This window comes from Mchenga conophoros, linkage group LG3 (assembly GCF_057382185.1).
Source record: "Mchenga conophoros isolate Kocher_MC1m ecotype Shallow Benthic linkage group LG3, M_conophoros_male_GT1.1, whole genome shotgun sequence".
Taxonomy (NCBI): domain Eukaryota; kingdom Metazoa; phylum Chordata; class Actinopteri; order Cichliformes; family Cichlidae; genus Mchenga; species Mchenga conophoros.
This window is the reverse complement of record NC_140528.1, coordinates 6,918,767-6,942,702: the sequence shown is the minus strand read 5'-3', so window position 1 is coordinate 6,942,702 and position 23,936 is coordinate 6,918,767. Positions and strand designations below refer to the sequence as shown.

At 41.7% G+C, this 23,936-nt stretch overlaps 2 protein-coding genes across 7 annotated transcripts in view; both read right to left on the bottom strand.

The window, feature by feature from the left end:
* Nucleotides 1-23,936, bottom strand: part of LOC146577113 (protein NLRC3-like) — a 560,242-nt gene that overhangs the window by 295,532 nt on the left and 240,774 nt on the right. The window contains exons 6-9 of one of the 6 annotated variants that reach the window (XM_085268105.1): nt 23,715-23,888; nt 23,328-23,501; nt 22,978-23,151; nt 17,498-17,671 (exon numbers count right to left, since the gene is read on the bottom strand). In XM_085268105.1, the coding sequence (XP_085124231.1) occupies nt 17,498-17,671; nt 22,978-23,151; nt 23,328-23,501; nt 23,715-23,888 (696 nt within the window). Of the gene's footprint in view, nt 1-1,771; nt 1,946-2,440; nt 2,869-17,478; nt 17,672-22,977; nt 23,152-23,327; nt 23,502-23,714; nt 23,889-23,936 lie in introns of those variants that run through there. The other 5 variants (XM_085268110.1, XM_085268103.1, XM_085268109.1 and 2 more) reach the window with 5 other exon arrangements.
* LOC146577117 (uncharacterized) lies at nt 6,038-9,342 on the bottom strand. Its single transcript, XM_085269702.1, has 4 exons — nt 9,115-9,342; nt 8,929-9,030; nt 6,614-6,692; nt 6,038-6,151 (listed from the first exon to the last, which is right to left on the bottom strand). Exons 1-4 carry the CDS (start codon nt 9,201-9,203, stop codon nt 6,038-6,040), a joined length of 384 nt encoding a protein of 127 aa, XP_085125828.1. The 5' UTR covers nt 9,204-9,342.

Sequence of the window (23,936 nt, the reverse complement as noted above, 5' to 3'; positions counted from 1 at the left end):
ATTTCACACACACAAAAAAGAGCTAAAAAATTCACCACACTTGGAAGGGTGGAGACAACTGGGTCGCCCGGCCCTGGCCACGAGGTGTCCCAGGAAGTTGGCAACCCTAGTCTGACGGTGACTTGGGTTTTTACTAACTGGCTACATGAGCATGATTAGCTGCAGTTCTATCTTTGTAAAAGAGACTCAGCAGCAGATTAGAACCAAACAGAAACATTTCTACTTTTTCTGCAGCACCAGCTGGATGCATGGAGCCTAAACTCCAGTGACAATGAGACACATACAGTGTGACTGCTGTGACTTTACAGCTGGGCCTCATTCACATTGGACTGTGGGAGGAAGCAGAGTATCTGAAGACAACCCACACACACTATCACCCTTATTTAGAGAAGTATAATGAATTAGCTGATAAAGTAATAAATTATTTGATATTTCAATGAAAATACTTTTTAACAATTGTTTAGAAGTCAACAATAATAGTTAAATAAAAAGAAGCGTCAAATCAATAAACACGCAATAAAACCTTGTACAGCTGAAACTCATGTAGACAATGTCAGGGGAGGAAGTAAAACTAAACCTTTGACACCAGAGATGAAAACTACCAAAATAAAACAGGAAGTTAATAACAACCATGAGTGGAACACCTGAGTGAACCTAGTAAAGGGAGAATACATCATCATCCACAAAGAAAACCAGTCGCAGCTTGTGGCTGCAGTTAGCTGATTTGCTACTCAGCTTGGAGTTAACTCAGTAGAACATAGAATGCTAAACTGTCTAAACCAGGGGTGTCAAACATATGGCCCGTCGGCCAAATTCAGCCCCTGAGATAATTTCATATATCAGTTATTAAAGAATTTTCAGGGTTGCTGATATTCCATGGCAGCAGGGCTGGGACTTTATTCTGATGGACACATCATGTGGCCAATCACATTAAGAGACAGCCTGGGATCATGCCACTATTTAAAGAAAGGGATGGGGGCAAACGTTCAGAAGAAAGCAAGCTTAGTGGTACAGGCCTGGTACACACAGACACAGGTTTAAATTCAAGCGTGTCAGGAAAAAGTGAAAGCATAAAATGAGCAGCATCTGGCTGAATTTCAGTGATATTGGAGACGGCAAAGCTGAGTGCAGAATTTATAAATTAGAAGCTGGATAAAGTGATACCCATTTTCCATTGTGAAGGACAAAAGGTTTCAAACTTGTCCAGGCCTTAAGGTCATGTCCGTTCTCTTCTTAGTGGTAGTAAATGTATAAAATTAAGACTAATGAAAACACTGAATTAAAATTGCTTCCTTTAAAAACACCAAGCTTACAGTTCAGTTTTGAATACTACATATATAAACTATATATAACAAAGTGCCTTTGAATGGCAAGGATGCAGAAATGTCTGTATGTAGCACAGAGCCAGTGCTCACGGTCTGAATGAGTGTCACAGACCTGAATGTGCATTTAAAGAAATTTATAATTAAATTTCTAATTATGATCTTCAGCACCCAACACCATGACTATGTACATATTGTCGGGTGTAAGAATATTTGTGTTGTGTTCTGTGGATTCAACTCTGCAAACTCATCAGTAATTTCATCAGCAAGTTTCTACTTAGACAGCAATAAAACAGAAAGCAGTTCCCAGGAACTACTTCTTGTTTTAGAATCTTTCAACATAAGAGTACTTTGCACATCAGAACACCCCCATATCTCCTCTTATTAAAGGATTACCTTATTATTAATTTGCTAATTCTGCCAGTTGATTACAAAATGCTTGATCTCACCTGAGAGTTTCCAGTTTGCAGTGTGGATTCTTCAGTCCTTCAGACAGAAACTTCACGCCTAAATCCTGCAGGTTATTGTTACTTAGGTCAAGCTCTCTCAGATTAGAGGACTGAGAGCTGAGACCTGAGGACAGAGCTTCACAACTTCTCTCTGACAGGTTACAGAGACTCAGTCTGAAAAATAACAGAAAAACAATTAAAAAAAAACTTACTTTTGATCAAGTGTAATGAGATTACATAACATTTAGCAATATTCCATTCTCTTTTTGTCAAGAAAGTAACGAGCAACATGTGGAAACAATCAGAGAGAGAACAGAGAACAGAGCAGTAAAAGAACAGTGGATAGTTCAATAGGCTTTTGGTATCAACAAAACGTGCCAAATTTCTTTATTTTGTCATCGTTTAAGAAGAGTTCATGATTAAAACTCAGATAACAACTCAAGGCCAGGTCTGGATGTAACTTTGATGACAGTTACACCCAGAAAAATTTCAGAAATGCCGACAGGTATTCAGTATTGAACAAAATGAGTACTGATTATCACTTAACAGTTGTATACACTTTTCAGACACCAGCACTCATAACTGTGGTTTTGGGGGTTATTTTGTTAGTGGATTTAGTTGATCACACCTGCTTTTTGTCAACAAGCATATGAATACAAATGTACTCACAGAGCTTTGTTGGAGGCTTTGACCACTGGCAGCAGCCTCAGAAGAGCCTCCTCTGAAGCAGAGTATTTCTTCAGGTCAAACACATCCAGATCTTCTTCTGATGACAGTAAGATGAAGACCAGAGCTGACCACTGAGCAGGAGACAGTTCATCTGTGGAGAGACTTCCTGATCTCAGGGACTGTTGGATCTCCTCCACTAGAGAACGATCATTCAGTTCATTCAGACAGTGGAACAGACTGATGCTTTTCTCTGCAGACAGATTCTCACTGAGCTTCTTCTTGATGTACTGGACTGTTTCCTGATTGGTCTGTGAGCTACTTCCTGTCTGTGTCAGCAGACCTCGTAGGAGAGTCTGATTGGTCTGCAGTGAAAGACCCAGGAGGAAGCGGAGGAACAAGTCCAGGTGTCCATTTGGACTCTGTAAGGCCTTATCCACAGCACTGTGGTGGAAGTGTTTCTCTACAGATTTTACTTCTTTTTCAGGTTTTTGTTTCCAAAACAATATAGACCATATGGACTTTGTTTGTTGTTGTTCCAGCAGATTGAGTCCAGAGTTGATGAAGGTCAGATGGACATGAAGAGCAGCCAGAAACTCCTGAACACTCAGATGGATGAAGCAGAACACCTTGTCCTGGTACAGTTGTTTCTCCTCTTTAAAGATCTGTGTGAACACTCCTGAGTACACTGAGGCTGCTCTGATATCGATGCCACACTCTGTCCGGTCTGATTCATAGAAGATCAGGTTTCCTTTCTGCAGCTGATCAAAAGCCAGTTTTCCCAGAGACTCCATCATCTTCCTGCTCTCTGGACTCCAGTGTGGATCTGTCTCAGCTCCTCCATCATACTTGACCTTCTTCACTTTGGCCTGAACCACCAGGAAGTGGATGTACATCTCAGTCAGGGTGTTGGGCAGCTGTCCTCCCTCTCTGGTTTCCAGCACATCCTCCAGAACTGTAGCAGTGATCCAGCAGAAGACTGGGATGTGGCACATGATGTGGAGGCTTCGTGATGTCTTGATGTGGGAGATGATGCCGCTGGCCTGCTCCTCATCTCTGAACCTCTTCCTGAAGTACTCCTCCTTCTGTGGGTCAGTGAACCCTCTGACCTCTGTCACCATGCCAACACAGTCAGGAGGGATCTGATTGGCTGCTGCAGGTCGTGTGGTTATCCAGAGGCGAGCAGAGGGAAGCAGTTTCCCCCTGATGAGGTTTATCAGCAGCACATCCACTGAGGTGGACTTTCTAGGGTCAGTTAGGATTGTAGTTTTGTGGAAGTCCAGAGGAAGTCGACACTCATCCAGACCATCAAAGATGAACACAACCTGGAAGTCTTCAAAGCTGCAGATTCCTGCTTCTTTGGTTTCAGTAAAGAAGTGATGAACAAGTCCCACCAAGCTGAACTTTTCCTCTTTCAGCACATTCAGCTCTCTGAAAGTGAATGGAAATATGAACTGGATGTCCTGGTTGGCTTTGTCTTCAGCCCAGTCCAGGCTGTATTTCTGTGTTAAGACTGTTTTCCCAATGCCAGCCACTCCCTTTGTCAGCACTGTTCTGATTGGTTCATCTCTTCCAGGTGAGGCTTTAAAGATGTCTTCTTGTCTGATTGTTGTTTCTGGTCTGTCTGGTTTCCTGGATGCTGTTTCAATCTGTCTGACCTCATGTTCATCATTGACCTCTGCAGTCCCTCCCTCTGTGATGTAGAGCTCTGTGTAGATCTGATTCAGGAGGGTTGGGTTTCCTGCTTTAGCGATGCCCTCAAACACACACTGGAACTTCTTCTTCAGCTTAGACTTAAGGTTACGATGACAAACAGCAGCTGGAAGTTCTGAATAATAATAATAAAAATACAACTTTAACAATCATATTTTACAAAATGCTGATGACAATTTCTGACCCACTGAGAAATGACTGAACACACTGGTGTCACAAGTCTCTCATTTATCCAGCAGCTTAAATCTTTAGATAAATCCTCTTACGTCTCTGCAGACGGTCAGCCAGCTCCTCCTGCTTCATTCTCCTCAGGAAGTCCACTGTGATCTTCACAAATGCCTCTCTGCTGTTTCTCCTTTGCTCATCATCCTCCCTCTGAAACCCCAAGCACTGGGGCTTATTTGGATTCAGAGCCTTCTGGATCTTCTTCAGCTCGTTCTTCACAAAAGTGATGATGTTGTCCTCCAGCAGCTGGAACAGAATACTTTATGAATGACCCACCACTCTGAACCTCAGTATCCACAACGTCCACTTCTTTACGATCAAGGGGCATATCATCCACGACCTCTTCACCAATTATAGGTTTGACTTTATCTGATTAACTGAGACTTTGTCCACAACTCCATGATCCCAAAACGTTGATGCTGTTCATATGAATGCAGCGATTTCAGTGGGAGAAACATTTCACTGGTGTTCAGAGCTGAACTACCAACAGGTTGATGATCAAAGCCAGAAACTTGGAGATGTTTCAGGTGACTGAGTTGATCGTACAGACAACTGGTCTTAAAGGTTCACTCTGTTTACACATACAGATCAGTATTTAAGGTTTGACTCTCATCATCCACTGGAGCACAAACTGGGCGTCATCAGGACACTACAACACAGAACAAACACCATCCCCACAGACACAGCAGCCAGGGAAGCAGAAGAACTTCACATCAAGAAGGTCCTGAGTAAATGTGAACGCTGGTTTGAGGGCGGAGTCAAGGAGGCCATTTATGTGAAAAGGAAAGACCATCTCTGAATGGAGGAGGGGCCTAAGGGTACAACTGTCACCATCTTACATGCTGTGATTGCAGCCATTCCCCAGCTCTCTGTGAACTGGACTCATGACCATTGATCAACAACCATTGATCAATGGTCCTGACAATATGCGTACCAATGATCAATGAACTGACCTCCCAGCCCATTGTTCCTTCAGTGGGCTGGTTTCAGTCATACAAATGTCCTGTTTATAAGATTGAAACCTGCAGTCAGCTGAGACTGAAGAAGTCACCTGATGATGATGAAACGTTTCTCCCACTGAAAACATCCAGATGAACAGAATCAAGCTTTTTGGGATTTACGTACCTGGATGATTGAGCATCAAGACACAACTCTGTGACTTTTCTCAGATGAATCAATCCTCTCCTCCAGCTTTGTTTACATCTACCAGCCCTGTGGCGCTGCCCAGGGAAATAATCTATGTGAGAGGTGGAAAGTCATACAGGTGTCTGCTCCTGCCTTCAGTTATTTTATCTACTGTGTGTCAACTGGCTGAACCTCCTCCAACTGTCTACTGTCTCCCTAAACTCAACAATGACTTCGTGATCTATCCATTCTCTGACCAAAGACATCCTGCTGCAGGAGGTTAACATAGCAGCCAATGATGATCCCACTCACTGTGAACAACACATTTGGACCTGATTTGCTGCTCTGGTTTACACGTGAACTTTGACTGCTGCTGTCACCAACTTGAGAGGCTCTACAGAAAAACTGGACTTGTCCATAAAAAGATGTATAAAAATCATAAACTACATTATAAGGACAGCATTGCTCAATCAACTCTAATTACTATGACCATGTTATCTCTTCTAACTAAGGTACAGACACTCAAACTTGCTGCTTTCAGTGAGAAGTCAAATGTCTGAATATGAGCTGGAAGCCACTGAGAGTCCTCCTCCTTCCCGTGGGGTTTACTTTCTCTACTACTTTCACTATAAACACGCCCCTTTCATGCACCTGCAGAGGGCCACCAGCAGATGGAGCTGTCTTAAACAAATCCACTTGGATAGTTAGCTGTAGATGACTTTATCAGTATGATTGTAGGACTTTGAGTTATTCTTTAGATTTATTTAAACTCTTATATTGTGCACAAGTGTTGAGCGACCCATAATTTCTCTGTACTTTTCATAAGAGCAGCCAGACTTTCAGCTAGTTTTTGTTTTTTAAGAGCTCAAAGTTATTGAAGAAACAGTTATTCAGCTTCATTCCCACTGATCTCGACTACAAACTGTTTCACTTTGGTTTCTGTTTAAAGCCTCGATGTTTAAAACGTTTCCCTGTGATCACATTTGCACCGTCTGATTTCAAAGTTTGTTTTCTTTTGGTCATTTAGTCCACAGAGTCCTTGGTGTTCTGAAAGGGACCTATAAATAAATGCATTATTATTAATAATAAAGTAGTTGTTGTACATGTACAGACCATAAATATGGAGTCCAGCTGTGTTTGATGCTGCTGGGCAGACTGACCACTGGGAACCTCTGAGCTCTGCTGGTCCACTCTGTGGAGGAACCATGAAGGATTAGATCAACACAGGATAAAGATCCAGGAGTTTCTGCTCAAATAACTTCATCTGAATCAAGTCTGTCAAGTTTTAGACTCTCAGATTCTGAAGATATATTTTCTGTTTTCTATGAACTTTCTTTCATCAGTGATGGAAGTGATGATGCTGCAGAAGCTCAGAGGAAACTTTGAGAAAACTGTGATGAACCATCAACTAATGCTCTCAGGAGGCCAAAGGTCCCTGAATGTAACTGTGCAGTAGATTCATCGAGTGTTTGAAACCTGACCACTTCCACATGTTTTCATTCTAACAGAAGAAGTCCTTTTCTCATTGCTTTGATTTGAGTTTTCATTTGAGTTTTCCGAGTCTCGTATTTGGAGTCGAGTCTAATCAATGATCTGACAGAAGAACATTAAAAAGGATTTACCAGTGCTGTCAAAATTAACATGTAGGGTTAGGGTTAGGGGTTCATCTGTTATCATGATTAACATGATAAAAACCTTTAACACGACACATCTGGAGAGCAGAACGACTCAAAATCCCTGAAATGTTTCTATCAACGCACTTCGGGCAGTTTGTCCGAGTAGAGTTACCTTTGCACACGTGCAGATGTGCACCACATCTGTTAGTGACGGCAGCTGAACCAATCAGCTCAATATGGAAGATGACAAACACACACTGACCTCTCGATGGAAAGTTTGAGCATTAAAAAAATAACAAGGCGGACCACCCGTCCAACATGAAGGATTCTGCACATCGTGACAGAAGGAATTTTCTTTTCACCGAAGCACTTCCAGCTTAAAATATCACAACGATGCAAAGCACTGATGACACAACTGCCAAGTGGACAAACTGCAGACCTGTTAGTGTTGTTAATAACATAGTTTTGGTTCCTCGTGTCAAAGACTTGAAGAAGAGTGACAGAGAGTGTTAGACTGCTGCAGGATCAGTGCCACCTCCACAGACCTGTGAAGAAAATGATTGTTTGACAGATGGGCTCAGATTCAGGATCAGCTGAGGAGTTTGTGGCTGACAGAATCCTGCAGGTACAGAGCAGAGCCCATCATTAGCATGCAGGACTGTCCCTGGGGGGGTCGGCTCATTCGGGAGGTTAATCAATGTTTACATGTTCAATAAACATGTTAAGTGTGTAAATTTGCCCTTTTCTCTCGAGTCTGTTTGCTCATGAAATGAACTTTGATTCGTTTACATTAAAAATGATGTTTAATGGTGATTAATCCAAATGAATCCACAGTAACCCTGTGATGAGTCTGATTAAACATTTTCATTAACAGCAGTAATATAGATTATATATTATTATATATTAGTGCACACTTAGCTTTTAGTATATATGTTTGTTACAAAGTTGTATTTACAGCAGAGAAGCTGAGTTAAAGACTGAAAACTATTCAAAGTCTCTTTGAATTGAAGCGTTTAACATTCTTTGTGTTTATTCTGCATTGACTTCATTATATGGTGTAAACGTCTGTTACAGGCTTAAATATAAAGTTGGAAAATGTAACTGCAGCTATTGATCAAGTAATTGTGATTAATCAGGATTAATGACAGAAGATTGTGTCATTAATTAGTCATTTTTAATCTACTGACAGCACTAGTGTTCACTCTGGTGCCTCCAACTGTTTTACGCCCTTTCAACACCTTCGTGGTCAAAAGTGTACACGCACAAAATCTACAATAAAATCCTCACGCAGCAATAGGACAGACACACAATCCATTTATCTCTGTGTCTCAAACACACACACGTGTATTCAAAGCCTCGATTTGTTCATATTTCATCTGTTGTGTTTTTATCTTCAGCGTTTTCAGTGTTGCTGCATTTACACCAAAAATGTTTCCATTGATGAATCAGATTGATTTGAATGTGTTTCATCCATACAAATCCCTCCCTGGTGGTCACATGACTCTATAACATAACAGGAGTCATGTGACAAGAGTTTCATGCTGTAAAATGTCAAAATGGTTGAATGTGGTGGAGTAAAAATGTGAGATGTCAACTACTTTTCTTCAATATGAAATGTTTACAGGGCCTGACAGGAAGTGGACGGACGCTCTGATCACTTCCTGTTTGCTGAAGTGGGTTTTCAGTTGTTTAGAAACCAAAGGCTTGTTTTAAAAGACAGTTTAAATGGGACTGAGGGAACGACGTGTTTGTAGTTTATATCCAACAACATCAAGCAGTTTAATCAAAGAGTTCATGTTGCTAACAGCTCACCTCTCTGCAGCAGACACAGGCTGGGATTTAAAACCAATGGGAAGATCTTTAGACCGGTCACTCTGTAAGGACACAGAGCTGGGTGAAGGTCCAGGCTGGTTCCTGTGAATAATGATGCAGCAGTGATGTGAGTGCTGAGCTGTGACATGGAGAAGAGTCATGCACAGTTAGAGATGGTCATCTCACCTCTGAGCTTTGGTCTGACTCTCATGTTCCCCACACAGAGTGCTTTTAGAGGGAGGGACTCCCTCCTCTCTGTCCTCACACTGATCCATGCTGCTCAATTCACATCAGCTCACACACACTTTCTACCTGCAGAGGAAACACAAATCATTCATGTGCACATCAGCTGAAATCCTCCTTTCATCATGTGTGCTGTCCAAATATCAGCTGCTTCTTTCCTGCTTCATCTCAGTGTCAGCTGGATGCAGTCAGACAGCAGTGTGAGGCAGAGGAAGCTGCCATCAGCTGCTCTGCTATCAGTCCACTAGATGGAGCCTGAAGCACACACGATGCATTCACTGACACACGCTGATTCACTGTGACTGGAAGCTTCAGTCAGTCCAACACGTGTGAACAACATTTTAAACATTTCAGCTGATCCAGGATTCAAAGAGGATCAGCAGAGTTAAAGCTTCACACTAATTCTTGCTGCTGAGTTTGCAGAGAACTGCACACACACTGATTCACTGCTAATGAGAAGCTTCTTCCATCCAGTAATTCATCATCCATCAGCTCTGCTGCTGCTCTCAGTCCTGGACTCTGATCACACACTAAAAGCAGCTTTTTAACTCGTGTCTGTAAGAACTCTTAGTGTTAGCTTAGTGTTAGCTTAGCTTTAGCTTAGCGTTAGCTTAGTGTTAGCATGCTGTGTGGCTAGCTTAGCGTTAGCTTAGTGTTAGCATGCTGTGTGCTAGCTTAGCGTCAGAGCTCTGCAGGTGTCTCGTGTGTAAATATTAATCACAGTGAGAGTAAAGGAGGTAAAGGGCTGTGACGTCATCACGTACGCTGCGTCCTCTGTGGGCTCTGAGTGAACTCAAAGTACAAACTACAAGTACACAAACACGAACGTAGCTCAGAGTGGCGGACACACTCGGCCTCGTTGGTCCAGCTGTGAGTCCGTTACCGTGAACTATGGAGCGGCAGATTTGTGCTGAACTAAGCTGCACACAGCTGATGTTAGCCAGGAAACATTACACACTGACTTTAATGGAGAGACCGGAAATACAAACACACACAGTTTGTTGTGTGAAGAAATCAAACACGAGCTGAACAAACAGTAAAGTTCCTAAAGACAAACTGTTAAAGGAGGAAACAAAGCAAACTTACAGTTTCTTCACACACCAACAACAAGCTCCACTGCACGAAGTTCAGGAAGTGAAAGTAAACTTTGAGCAGGAAGGAAACACCCAAAGAGACGTTTGCGGACAATAAGGAGCATCGGGACACTGTGCTGCGTTCAGGTGCACCTGGGAAACTCCAAACCTCTGGCAGGCTGTGAATTATTTCTGCTGGTTTTCCTGTTTGAAGCACAAACATCCGTCATCACTTTGTTGTTCTTCTTCCTGCAGCGTTTAAATGTTTCAGCACTGACCTGATGTTTCTTCAAAGCTCATTTCAACCTGTTGAAGTCATGAATGAAAGTGCAGACTGAGAGTGGATCACATGATGTTTGAGGTGTGTCATGTGACATGTTCAGTATTGTCACACATGTCTAGATTGTCCCTGATATCATAACTGCTCAAACACTGATGATTATATTTGAAGAATTATTCCTGATGGCAGCAAAGTTTGAATGGAGCTCTCTGTCTGTGCTGATTTGTCGCCCTCTGGAGGTCAAAGCACAAACTGCATGATGTCACTGTAACCACCACAGAGACAGGAAGTGTTTTTATGACTGAAACACTGAAATGATGCTAACGGCTGTCGTTAGGCTCACTGACAGCAGTGCTGATGTGTTCATGTCAAACACTGGCTCAGGTCAGACTCCTTCATCCTTCTCCAGCGTGAGGCCGCCCTCAGACCCACAGGAGCTCTGACCTTTGACCTCCTGACCCTAACCATTTTAGTCTTGTTGCATCTTTAAATGCAAATCCATCCAAACTGTAGCCGAGCAAAAGAAGCTGGAAGTTGTTCTATGAATGATGTTGTCGAAGGAGCTTGGAAAGAAAAGCGTCTGGACTTCTTTAAGTTGCTTGAAGAGGGACATGGACGTCTTAACGCCCACTCACATCCTGGGACATTTGATCACAGGAAATCACATGATAGCGTGGGGCTAGATCTCACAATGGGTTCACCCAAGACACGAGTAGTTCTTTATGTTTCTCGTGCACGGGAGAGACCTGGACCAATGCCGTTCCTTCGCTTGACCACAGTCGCTCTCGTCCGTTCCCTCGTAACACTGCTCTTTTATTGAGGTTACATGAATATACATAGGTTCATTAACATACACGTGAACAAAGGTACCAGTCTGTATGTTATGTAGGTGTGTGTGTGTGTGTGTGTGTGTCTGTGTGTGTGTGTGTGTGTGTGTGTCTGTGTGTGTGCGCGTGTGTGTGTGTGTGTGTGTGTGTCTGTGTGTGTGTGTGTGTGTGTCTGTGTCTGTGTGTGTGTGTCTGTGTGTGTGTGTGTGTGTGTGTGTGTGTTCCAGATGTGACCCTGTGACCCCAAAGCTGGTGCTAAGAGTCCAGCGGTCCCCCTAACAAAGGGCTCTTATACTTAACCAGACACAGAGTAGGTGTCCTCCTACACCAGGGGTCTCAAACTCGCGGCCCGCGGGCCAATTGCGGCCCGCAGGACGATAGTTTTTGGCCCCACCTTAACATGAAAATGTAATGTTAGTTTGATAATGTATGACACTTTACAGTGTTGTGGGCGGAGCTGAATTAACCCACCAATCAGGGTGGGATATGGATCTCAGGGGACACCAGCCGGGCTTGATGCAAGCAGGGAAACATTTCTCAATGAGTCAAAGTTCCAGCAGCGTTGCCCTGGAGTGTTTCTTTCTTTCCTGTGCCTGGCTGGCTTCCTCCTTTCTATTGGGCAAACGCCGACATTCGCCCCAGCGCGCTGCGTTCACAACACTTCAAAAAAAGTTGTTTTTTTAAGTTGCTGCCCAGCGGGACATTATACGTATATAGATTTATACACACGTCAGTGGGATTTAAAGTTATTTTTCCACAGAGAGAGATCTCATATTAACTCTCACAGTGATGCGTAGGCGGCAGGATAAAAGAAAAGTCATGAACTCAATGCAGCCCAATTTAGTCTGCAGTCACATAGCGACACCTGTTCATCGGCAACAACAGTCCCCGGTAACCCGGACTAATTATAGGGTCGCACCGTAATTTGTGGCTCCATGTTTTTATTTGCATCACTGCGTTTGCATTGCAGCAAACATGAACATTACATATATTTCAATATAATGTAAAAGCAGTCAAAACAACTAACATCAGAAACAGCTGATGTTATTTGTTATATGTCACGGTGTCATTCCCGCTTCTTTCTCCTGTAACAACAGCCCGGCGCCGTGAGCAGTCGCCTTTTTTGCGCTCGCTATCCCTGCACTTTCTACCATCTGCAAACGCCACGGTGTTCGTGTCGTCATGAAAGACATGAACATCGAGCGTAAAAACAAAGGAGACTGCTACCGGCTTTTTATCTGCCGATCGCCGTGATACGGTTGCAAGAAAAAGAAGCAGAAATGACGTTCTCTACGCGTTGAGACGTTCCCCGTCCGTCGGCTAAACGCTTGATTGAAACTTCAATGCGACAGTGACACCAAGTAGAATTATAAATGTCACATAGCCCCAAACATGTCTTTTTCAAAGCCTGCGGTGAAGAGAAAGGTTGGTGATGAGCACCGACAATTTCAGGAAAAGTGGGAAATGCAATATTTCTTTGTTGAGCACAGGGGCACCCCGACCTGTCTTATTTGCACAGAGAAAGTTGCGCTGCACAAGGAATACAATTTGAAACGTCATTACACAACTAGACATGCTGAGCTGGATGCAAAATACCAGGGAGACGAGAGAGCGAACCGGGTTGCCAGTCTTAAAACAGATCTACTGAGGCAGCAAGATTTCTCCAAGAAAGCAACCAAAGAGAATAATGCAGCAGTCGGAGCCACGTGGTTAGTGAGATGATTGCTAAAGCAGGGAAGCCATTCACAGAAGGTGCATTTGTCTAAAAGTGCATATTGCAGGCTGCAAATATAGTCTGTCCGGGAAAGAAAGGTCAGTTTAGCAACATCAGCCTTTCTGCCAACACCGCAGCAGATCGCATTTCTGACCTGTCAAGTGACATTTATGACCAACTGTGTGAGAAAGCCAAATGTTTCAGTGTATACTCAGTCGCTCTTGATGAGACCACAGACATCACCGACACTGCCCAGCTCCCAATGTATGTCCGTGGTGTTGATGACAGTTTTGAAGTGATGGAGGAGCTGCTCACAGTAATTCCAACGCATGGCCAGACCACCGCTCAGCAGATATTTACAAGCTGTGTGATGCCATTGAGAATGTTGGTTTGCCATGGAAGAGGTTTGTTGGAATAACAACAGATGGAGCGCCATCAATGACAGGGAGGAAACATGGACTGGTGGCACAAAACAAACTGGAAGAGGAAGGCGTGGAGGAGGCCATTGCTCTGCACTGCATCATCCATCAGCAGGTCCTTTGCAGCAAATGCCTGAAGTTTGACAATGTGATGTCTATTGTTGTGAAATGCATCAACCAAATCAGATCCAGGGGCTTAAAGCACCAAAGGTTCTGAGCTTTTTTAGAGGAAATGGAGTCAGAATATGGGGATGTGCTCGACTTCACTGAGGTACGTTGGCTCAGCAGGGGAAATGTATTAAAGAGACTTTTTGAGTTGAGAGCAGAAGTGAAGCCTTCATGGAGAAGGATGGAGTTAGTGTTCCTGTGCTAACTGATCCCAAATGGCTCATGGACTTAGCTTTTCTTGTTGATATGACACATGAGCTTAATGTACTGAACAAGACGTTACAAGGCCAGGGGCAACTTGTCAGTGCTGCCTATGACAACGTGAGAGCATTCTCCACAAAACTGGCGCTCTGGAAAGCTCAGCTCTCTCAGACAAACCTTTGCCATTTCCCAGCATGCAAGGCACTCGTGGATGCAGGCACACCATTCAGTGCTGACGAGTATGTTGATGTCATTTTGAGGCTACAGGAGGAATTTGATCCCAGATTTGCTGACTTCAAGACACACAGAGCCACCTTTCACATTTTTGCGGACCCCTTCTCCTTTGATGTGCAAGATGCCCCTTCTGTGCTTCAAATGGAGCTCATTGAGCTGCAGTGCAACTCTGAACTCAAAGCAAAGTTCAGGGAGGTGAGTGGAAAAGCAGACAAGCTTGGACAATTTTTGAGAGACTTGAGCCCTAGTTTCCCTCGGCTTTCCCGAATGTTCAAGCGGACCATGTGCCTTTTTGGTAGCACATACTTGTGCCAAAAGCTCTTCTCCACTTTGAACTTCAATAAGTCCAAGTACAGGTCCAGACTTACGGATGATCATCTTCAAGACATACTGAGGGTCGCAACTGCTTCCTCCCTCAGGCCAAATCTGGCTCGGCTATGCGAGAGGAAACGCTGCCAGGTCTCTAGCAGCAAGGAGTAGGCAAGAGAAGCCATGTTCAGAAGAACAGTTCATTTTCTACAGTGTTCCATTCATGTTCAGAAGAAGGTTATAGAACTGTTAATACAGACATTTCAATCTAAATACAGCAGATATAGAAGACTGAAAGATACACACAAGTTCACTGACTAAAAATATCTTATTATTATTTTATTTATGTATTACAGATTGATTTATTTTCTTATTAATTCTTAATTTGTTTATTTATTTTTCATATTTTGTGTTAAAAAATAAAAATAAAGAGATTTGAGAAGATTGGAATTTTTTAACCATGCCTTTCTTGTGGAAAACCTAATGCGGCCCAGCCTCACCCAGACTCTGCCTGCAGCGTCCCCCAGCTAAATTGAGTTTGAGACCCCTGTCCTACACCATAAATCAGTAAGAGAGGGTACGACCTCTCTCATGGCCCCAAGTGGTGTGTGCATGCCAGAGCACTCTGGAAGGCACACAGAGTCTTTACAGACTACTCAGGATCAAACCTCTATCATTATGCAATCGATTATACAACTCTAAGCATATATGAGTAAATATTTCTAAGCATAAATGACAATCAACAATATAAACCTTACAGCTGGTTTTAATAACAGAATTCATTTGTTTCTCAAACGAGAAAGAGCTATCGAGAAACACTCCTAAATCTTTAGTTCTTAACTTTTCCAGTGGGCCAAGGTCAACATTATCTGCTAATGCTAAATAGGCTGCCGTTATTAACTAATGCTAATTTGACATGAATTAGCATTATGCACTAATGCTAACACTTACTTTTTTTAACAATGTGAGTAGCTAATGCTAACACTATTTCCCTTAACTTTATAACAATGTGAACGGCTAATGCTAACACTCTTTTTCCTAGCATTACAACATCTGAGCTGCTAATGCTAAGTAGGCTGCCATTAGCACCTACGTCTAATTTAAGGCAAATACGCATTAGAACCTAATGCTCATATCGTTTTCCTTTGCTTTATAACAATGTGAGCAGCTACTGCTAAATAGCATTAGCTAATAACAGCAGTCTAATTTAATGCAAGTTAGCCTCATTTGCATTACAACGATGTGAGGAGTTAACGCTAAGTATGCTGCCATTAGTGGCTAATTCTAATTAGGGGTGAATAAATATTACCAGCTAATGCTAATATCGTATTCTCTTCCCTTTTAACAATGTGAGCAGCTAGTGCTAGGTAGGCTGATGCTAGCAGCTAATGCTAAAGCTAATTTAATGTGAATTAGCATCACATTAGTGAGGAGTTAATGCTAAGTAGACTGCCATTAGCAGGTAATGCTAATTTTAGGCGAATAGGAATTGGCAGCTAATGCTAATACCATATTTTCTTGCCTTATAACAATGTGACCAGCTAATGCTAAGCAGGTGCCATTATTAGCTAATACTAATTTGAGGTGAATTAGCATTATCCGCTTATGCTAACAATGTTTTTTCTTACTTTTTAACAATACGCCATTAGTGGCTAATTCTAATTTTAGATGAAAAAGGATTAACAGCTAATGCTCATACTGTTTGCTTTGTAAGAATGACAGCAGCTAATGATATGAAGTCTACCGTTATTAACTAATGCTAATTTGATGAGAATTAGCATTATCCGATAATGGTAACTCTTTTCCCCTGCATTATAACAATGTCAGGAGTTAATGCTAAGTAGACTGCCATTAGGGGCTAACTCTAATTAGGGGTGAATAATTATTAGCAGCTAATACTAATACCGTTTTCTCTTTTTCCTTATAACAACTTGAGCAGCTAATGCTAATTTGATGCGAATTAGCATTATATTAGTGAGCAGTTAATGCTAAGTAGGCTGCCATTATTAACTAATACTACGTTGACGTGAATTAGCATTATGCGCTACTGCTAATACTGTTTTCTCTTACTTATTAAAAATGATAGTAGCTAATACTAATACTCTTTTCCGTTGGGTAACAACAAAGTGAGGAATTAATGCTAAGTTGGCTGCTTTTAGCGGCTTATTCTAATTAGGGGTGAATAATTATTAGCAGCAAATGCTAATACCGTTTTCTCTTTCCTTATAACAATATGAGCAGTTAATGCTAATTTGATGTAAATTAGCATTATATTAGTGAGGAGTTAATGCTAAGTAGGCTGCCATTAGCAGCTAAAGGTAATTTGAGGTGAATAAGCACTAGTAGCTAATGCCAATACCCTTTTCTCTTGTGTTATAATGATGTGAAACGTTAATATTGTTCTCAAACAACAGAATGAGAATGAAATATTGATTCTAACAGGGCCCATAAACAGCATTAGCTTAGCAGCATTAGCTTATCAGAGTCTCCATCATGGTCACACAAATCCTTAGCGGAGCAAAGTGGCCTACTTAGCAATAGCTGCTGTAGAAAGCAAAGGGAAAACAGTATTAGCATTAGCTGCTAAATGTGCACTTGAGAACAAATCTATTGTGAATTCAGCCGTGAATGTAGTGTTTCCAGTAAGCTTCCATTTCCAAATGTTAGCTGCTCCTGTCTGCCTCTTTGTCACACACACAGACTGAAATGATTCACAGCCTTGTTTCATCCTTCTGTCAGTGTCACTGACTGTCACTGTGACTGTGGACATACAGCATGGGAAACACACACATGGCTGATACTTGTATCTAAAGTTACAAAATGTTGTCTCTGTCCAAATATTACCTAACTGTAAGTCTACTTTTAATGAAACTCTCAACATGACTTATCAGTTATCATTAATGTTCCTGCAAACAGACTCCTTGAAGACCCCCTACATAAATATCCATGTACTATCCAGCTAGACTAGTGTGTCTGTCCCTGAAAATATTCCTGCATGTGTGATTGTTCATGTCTCATCTGCAGGAAACAAACAGGAAGTGAGTGAAAGACACAGGAAATGATTCCAGCTCTTCCTCCTATATCAGACATTCTCTCCATACCTGAGAGTGTCCAGTCTCCAGCCTGGATCCTTCAGTCCAGCCGACAGAAGCTTCATTCCTGAGTCACCTGGATGATTGTAGCTCAGGTCCAGCTCTCTCAGATGGGAGGGGTTGGAGGTCAGAGCTGAGGCCAGAGAAGTACAGCCTTCCTCTGTGATCAGACAGCCTGACAGACTGCAGACACACAAAACAACAATCCATCTGTTATCCATCTCTATAGCAGCATAACTAAGTGATGGTTCAGGGTCACCTGATCCAGCTCTAACTATAAGTTTTATCAAAAAGGAAAGTTTGAAGCTGATCGTCAAAGTAGAGAGGGTGTCTGTCTCCTGAACTCAAACTGGGAGCTGCTTCCACACCCAGTCCAACATAGCCAGGCTTTCTTTGTGTTTCCTGCTTTGACAAAACCTCAAATCCCAGTCAGAGATGATGAGCATCATCACAGCGATGATCATTTCTCTGTTAACCCAGGCTTTCTGCTTCAGGATCTGTGCACGCTCACAGAACAAGGAGACCTTTAAACATCATTTCACTAAATGGATGGACTGAGCTCGGCCTACAGATGAACTGGATAAATAAAGATTTGACCTCAGTGTGCTCAGTGTTCCTGTCTATTCCTAACATATTCCTAACATGATAGCTGCACTTTAGAGCTCTAAAACTGGAACTGACACATATTTAAACTCCACATGTTACTCAGTACATCCAGTTCTGACACTCGCCCACAGTCCAACAAAGGAAACATGGAGATCACATCAGTTTGTCACCAAAGTCTAATTATTCCAGAGGGCAGTGTTGATACAACTAAAGTTATTTTTAAGCAAAGTTGAGTTTTTTATTGTCGCAGTACTTCATGTCTGAAGTATCACTTAAATGCATTACACGCTGTTGATGGCAGCAAACAAACCACCCAAACAAACAGAGGTGGGAGGCTTGGGCAGACTACGTAGGATCAGCTTGTGGGAGGAGTCAGGATAAAACCAAAGAAAGACAAGCTAACAAACACCACAGTGAAGTGAGTAGCTACAAACTGCAGGCCGATTAGTGTTGTTGAAGAAGTCGGTCTGAGGAACGTTCTTAGGATCAACAAATGATGGCATGTATGAGCCTCCCTCAAGACGCACCATCACAAGAAGAACACATGAGCTGTAGAAAAAGGAGAGACTATGAAAGCCACGGCGTTACAACGTGCACCAGCTGTTGGTCTCTCTGGAGACTACTGGGCGTGGCTGGGTAACCATGGTTACTTGGGAGTTACAGTACATGATATTAATGAAGAGTGGGAGCTGCGTTCTATAGCAAACAATTTGTTATGAGGTAATCAGCTGATCTTAGTTTAACCGGAAGCCCTTCACAATAATTGCAATGCCTTTATTTTGTACAACTACCATCAGTTCGTCTGTACTGATGGTAACTTAAAGTCACACTAATGTCGTTTAGTTTCTATAGTTTATGTAGTGGAAGTATACTACAGTACCCTGATCACTGATAGGACAGATTTATGTAGATATACACCTTTGTGTTTAACATTACTGCATTATAGTACTGTGATCTTTGTCCTTATATATGGCTATATTAGCTATACTGATGTACGTACATATAACTGGATATGTAACTTATCTATTCATCTTATTTGTCATGTATTTGTATTGTGTACTTCCTTTTTGTAAGAAACCACACACATGATCACAGCCGCAAGAATCAATCAGTGAAAGAATAAAGTGTCTCAAACCAAACCTTAAGCTCTTTATTCCACATGCTGGGATCATTTGGCCTTCAGTGGTGTTCTGGCTGACACACCGGAGTGACCAGAGTGCTAAAGAGTGAATCGGACACACCAGTGTCATCTCTGATATCTCCACTACATTTAATCGTCCTTCAGCTTGTGGCTGCCGTTAGCTGGTCTGCTAGTTAGCTGATTTGCTATTTAGCCGGTGTGCTAGTTAGCTGGTGTGCTAGTTAGCCGGTTCGCTAGTCAGCTGGTGTGCTGACCAGCGAACCAGTAGGTTACAAGATGAGCTTGTCTGTCTGATGAGCCAGCTCTCTCTGTCTTGGTCATTTTGTCCTTGGGCAAAACCTAACCTACCACTACAACTGTAGCTTACCTCCACCAGTGTGTGAATGTGAGAGTGAATGAATACAGGGAGTGCAGAATTATTAGGCAAATGAGTATTTTGTCCACATCATCCTCTTCATGCATGTTGTCTTACTCCAAGCTGTATAGGCTCGAAAGCCTACTACCAATTAAGCATATTAGGTGATGTGCATCTCTGTAATGAGAAGGGGTGTGGTCTAATGACATCAACACCCTATATCAGGTGTGCATAATTATTAGGTAACGTCCTTTCCTTTGGCAAAATGGGTCAAAAGAAGGACTTGACAGGCTCAGAAAAGTCAAAAACAGTGAGATATCTTGCAGAGGGATGCAGCAGTCTCAAAATTGCAAAGCTTCTGAAGCGTGATCATCGACCAATCAAGCGTTTCATTCAAAATAGTCAACAGGGTCGCAAGAAGCGTGTGGAAAAACCAAGGCACAAAATAACTGCCCATGAACTGAGAAAAGTCAAGCGTGCAGCTGCCAAGATGCCACTTGCCACCAGTTTGGCCATATTTTGGAGCTGCAACATCACTGGAGTGCCCAAGAGCACAAGGTGTGCAATACTCAGAGACATGGCCAAGGTAAGAAAGGCTGAAAGACGACCACCACTGAACAAGACACACAAGCTGAAACGTCAAGACTGGGCCAAGAAATATCTCAAGACTGGTTTTTCTAAGGTTTTATGGACTGATGAAATGAGAGTGAGTCTTGATGGGCCAGATGGATGGGCCCGTGGCTGGATTGGTAAAGGGCAGAGAGCTCCAGTCCCACTCAGACGCCAGCAAGGTGGAGGTGGAGTACTGGTTTGGGCTGGTATCATCAAAGATGAGCTTGTGGGGCCTTTTCGGGTTGAGGATGGAGTCAAGCTCAACTCCCAGTCCTACTGCCAGTTTCTGGAAGACACCTTCTTCAAGCAGTGGTACAGGAAGAAGTCTGCATCCTTCAAGAAAAACATGATTTTCATGCAGGACAATGCTCCATCACACGCGTCCAAGTACTCCACAGCGTGGCTGGCAAGAAAGGGTATAAAAGAAGAAAAACTAATGACATGGCCTCCTTGTTCACCTGATCTGAACCCCATTGAGAACCTGTGGTCCATCATCAAATGTGAGATTTACAAGGAGGGAAAACAGTACACCTCTCTGAACAGTGTCTGGGAGGCTGTGGTTGCTGCTGCACGCAATGTTGATGGTGAACAGATCAAAACACTGACAGAATCCATGGATGGCAGGCTTTTGAGTGTCCTTGCAAAGAAAGGTGGCTATATTGGTCGCTGATTTGTTTTTGTTTTGTTTTTGAATGTCAGAAATGTATATTTGTGAATGTGGAGATGTTATATTGGTGTCACTGGTAAAAATAAATAAATGAAATGGGTATATATTTGTTTTTTGTTAAGTTGCCTAATAATTCTGCACAGTAATAGTCACCTGCAGACACAGATATCCCCCTAAAATAGCTAAAACTAAAAACAAACTAAAAACTACTTCCAAAAACATTCAGCTTTGATATTAATGAGTTTTTTGGGTTCATTGAGAACATGGTTGTTGTTCAATAATAAAATTATTCCTCAGAAATACAACTTGCCTAATAATTCTGCACTCCCTGTAGTGGGATTGTAAAGGGTCTTTGAGGGTCTCGAAAAGCGCTATATAAATGCAATCCATTATTATTATTAAGAGCATCTTTAGGCCTGACTGTGCTCATCCTTCCTCCAACCTCTCCTTACCAAAGATAACAACTACATCAGTATTAGCTCAATAACAATTTCTGCAATTCAATTGTGGACATTCATTTTTAAACCTTGTGTAAAACGATAAAACCTCAAAGTCTGAGCATTATTCTTTGTGCAAACAGCTCTTGCAGGTTCCCCCGGACTTAGGTTATTTTTATTATTTAATTACTTTCCTTTAAGCAGCTGTTCAGGCTACTAAACTCATCCCAGAAATAACAAGTGACACCATTAATAGTAGAGGTGGGAATCACCATACAACTCGCGATACGATATTATCACAATACTTAACGCACGATACGATATTATTGCGATTTTTTAAAATATTTTGCGATATTTAAATTCTGCACATAAAGGTAAACTTTATCAATATTCATTTTATCTAATATCAAAGTCTCACACTCAGTCTTTCTCTCATTTCAGTCAGTTTTATTGTTGACAAACTGAACGGTTTGTATTACAGTCTAGTCCAACTTAACTGAATGCAACCATCTGGTACAATTATAGCTATTCTGAACTATGCAATTTATGAAAACTATGCAGCCCCTTCAGCAACTGAAGAATTTGAAAGTAAATTTAAAAAAATATATAATTTTACATTAAATAAAAAAGTTTCAAACTTAATTAAAATTAAACATGTCTTAAATTAAAATAAGTAAACTGTCATGTTTATTGCTGCCAAAAAAAAAGTTAAACACATTTGGACAGTGAAGGAATGTCAGGATTGTTGCTCAGAAAAAGGATCAACATGCTCTGACTCCAGAGCATGTTGACTTCAGAGAAAAAATTGTTTGTAACAAAATATCGATTTCTGCTGTCCCTGTATCGATACATTATTAGCAAACAAAATATCACGATACTACACAGTATCGATTTTTTCCCCCACCCCTAATTAATAGTGGAGCTAACTTTAACAGGTGAAACTGATTTGACCTATAAGGCTACTGCAGTTACTTCTTATCAGGTTTAGTAGGGAAGACATCTGGATGAGGTAGTTAGTAGTATGTAGTTAGTACCGGGCGACTCCCCTCCCCCACATCGGCACCAGAACCCTGTATTATCTACAGGGTAAGACTTCCTGTTTTATCAAACTATGGCCATTACTACTGTGATCATTTGCAGCCCAGTGTGCCGCTCTCTCTGCTGGGATGAACCACTGGAGCTCACCCAGTCATCCCTTTCTTTCTCTCAAGAAGAAGTGAAATAAATATATTTATTATGTTACGAGTCTAATATTCTTTAAATCAAACTGTAATGAATAAATCAAGCAAGAAGATTTGGTGGCTCCACGTGTTGTAGAAGAAAAGATAAACATCTCATTTTGAGAAATCAGCCTTTAAAATTAAGTACTGTGAATAAAAAACAAACAGCGAGCCAATCAGCAGTCGCCAATATCCTCCTAATTTCATTCACAAAGAAATCAAATATATATATTATGGGCCCAAAGGAGCCTAAATCTTTAAATTAGGCAGTGCATGAAGTATTTTTTTAAATAAACAAAGACATGACTATAACAACTTTTAGTAATTCAGAGTCCAATTATCCACTCAAATGTAAATAAAAGTTCACTTGACAGCTGTAAAAGTTACCTGTTTATACAATAATATAATTCACATTTCAAATGATCATCTGTGGAAAAGTTTGAATCCTGACCTGAGAGTTTCCACTGCACACTGTGAACTCTTTAGTCCAGCGGACAGAAGCTTCACTCCTGAATCCTGCAGGTCAGAGTTACTCAGGTCCAGCTCTCTCAGACTGGAGGACTGGGAGCTGAGGACTGAGGACAGAGCTTCACAGCTTCTCTCTGACAGGTTACAGCCACTCAGTCTGAAAAATAAAAGACAATCTATAAAACAAGTACTCATGTAGAGTTTGTTAACACATTTCACAACATTAAATGTTGACTTTCTATTTTTAAAGGAAACATAAACATACTAAGATACAACATCATATGTATGAACTTTAATTAATAATTCTAAAAACTAAATGTTTTCTGATCTGACCTCAGAGTATTCAGTTTACAGTTTAAACGTTGTAGTCCAGCAGACAGAAGCTTCACTCCTGAATCCTGCAGCTTTCTGATACTCAGGTCCAGCTCTGTCAGACTAGAGGACTGCGAGCTGAGAACTGAGGACAGAGCTTCACAGTTTTCCTCTGAGAGTTCACAGATGTTAAGTCTGAAGATAAAAACATGAATAAAGATTGTTGTTAAAGTGTAATCAGGGTGCAATAGCTTATTGTCTTGTGCTGAGCAGGTTAGTATAAGTTTACCTTAACTTGGAAATGAATAAAAATGCTATGAAACAAGGATAACTGGATAAAGACATAAACAAAAACAAACATCAAACACATAAACAAACAGAACTAAACAGAATACAAATTGATCTGACCTCAGAACATTCAGTTTGGCATGTGGACTCTCCACTGCAGCAGACAGAAGCTTTACTGCTGAAGCCTTCAGGCTGTCGGTACTCAGGTCCAGCTCTCTCAGACTACAGGACTGGGATCTTACCACTGACAACAGATTTTCACAGCCTTTCTCTGAGACGTTACAGCTGCTCAGTCTGAGAGAGAAAGGAAAAAACCACAACAAAAAAAACAAAGAATATGTG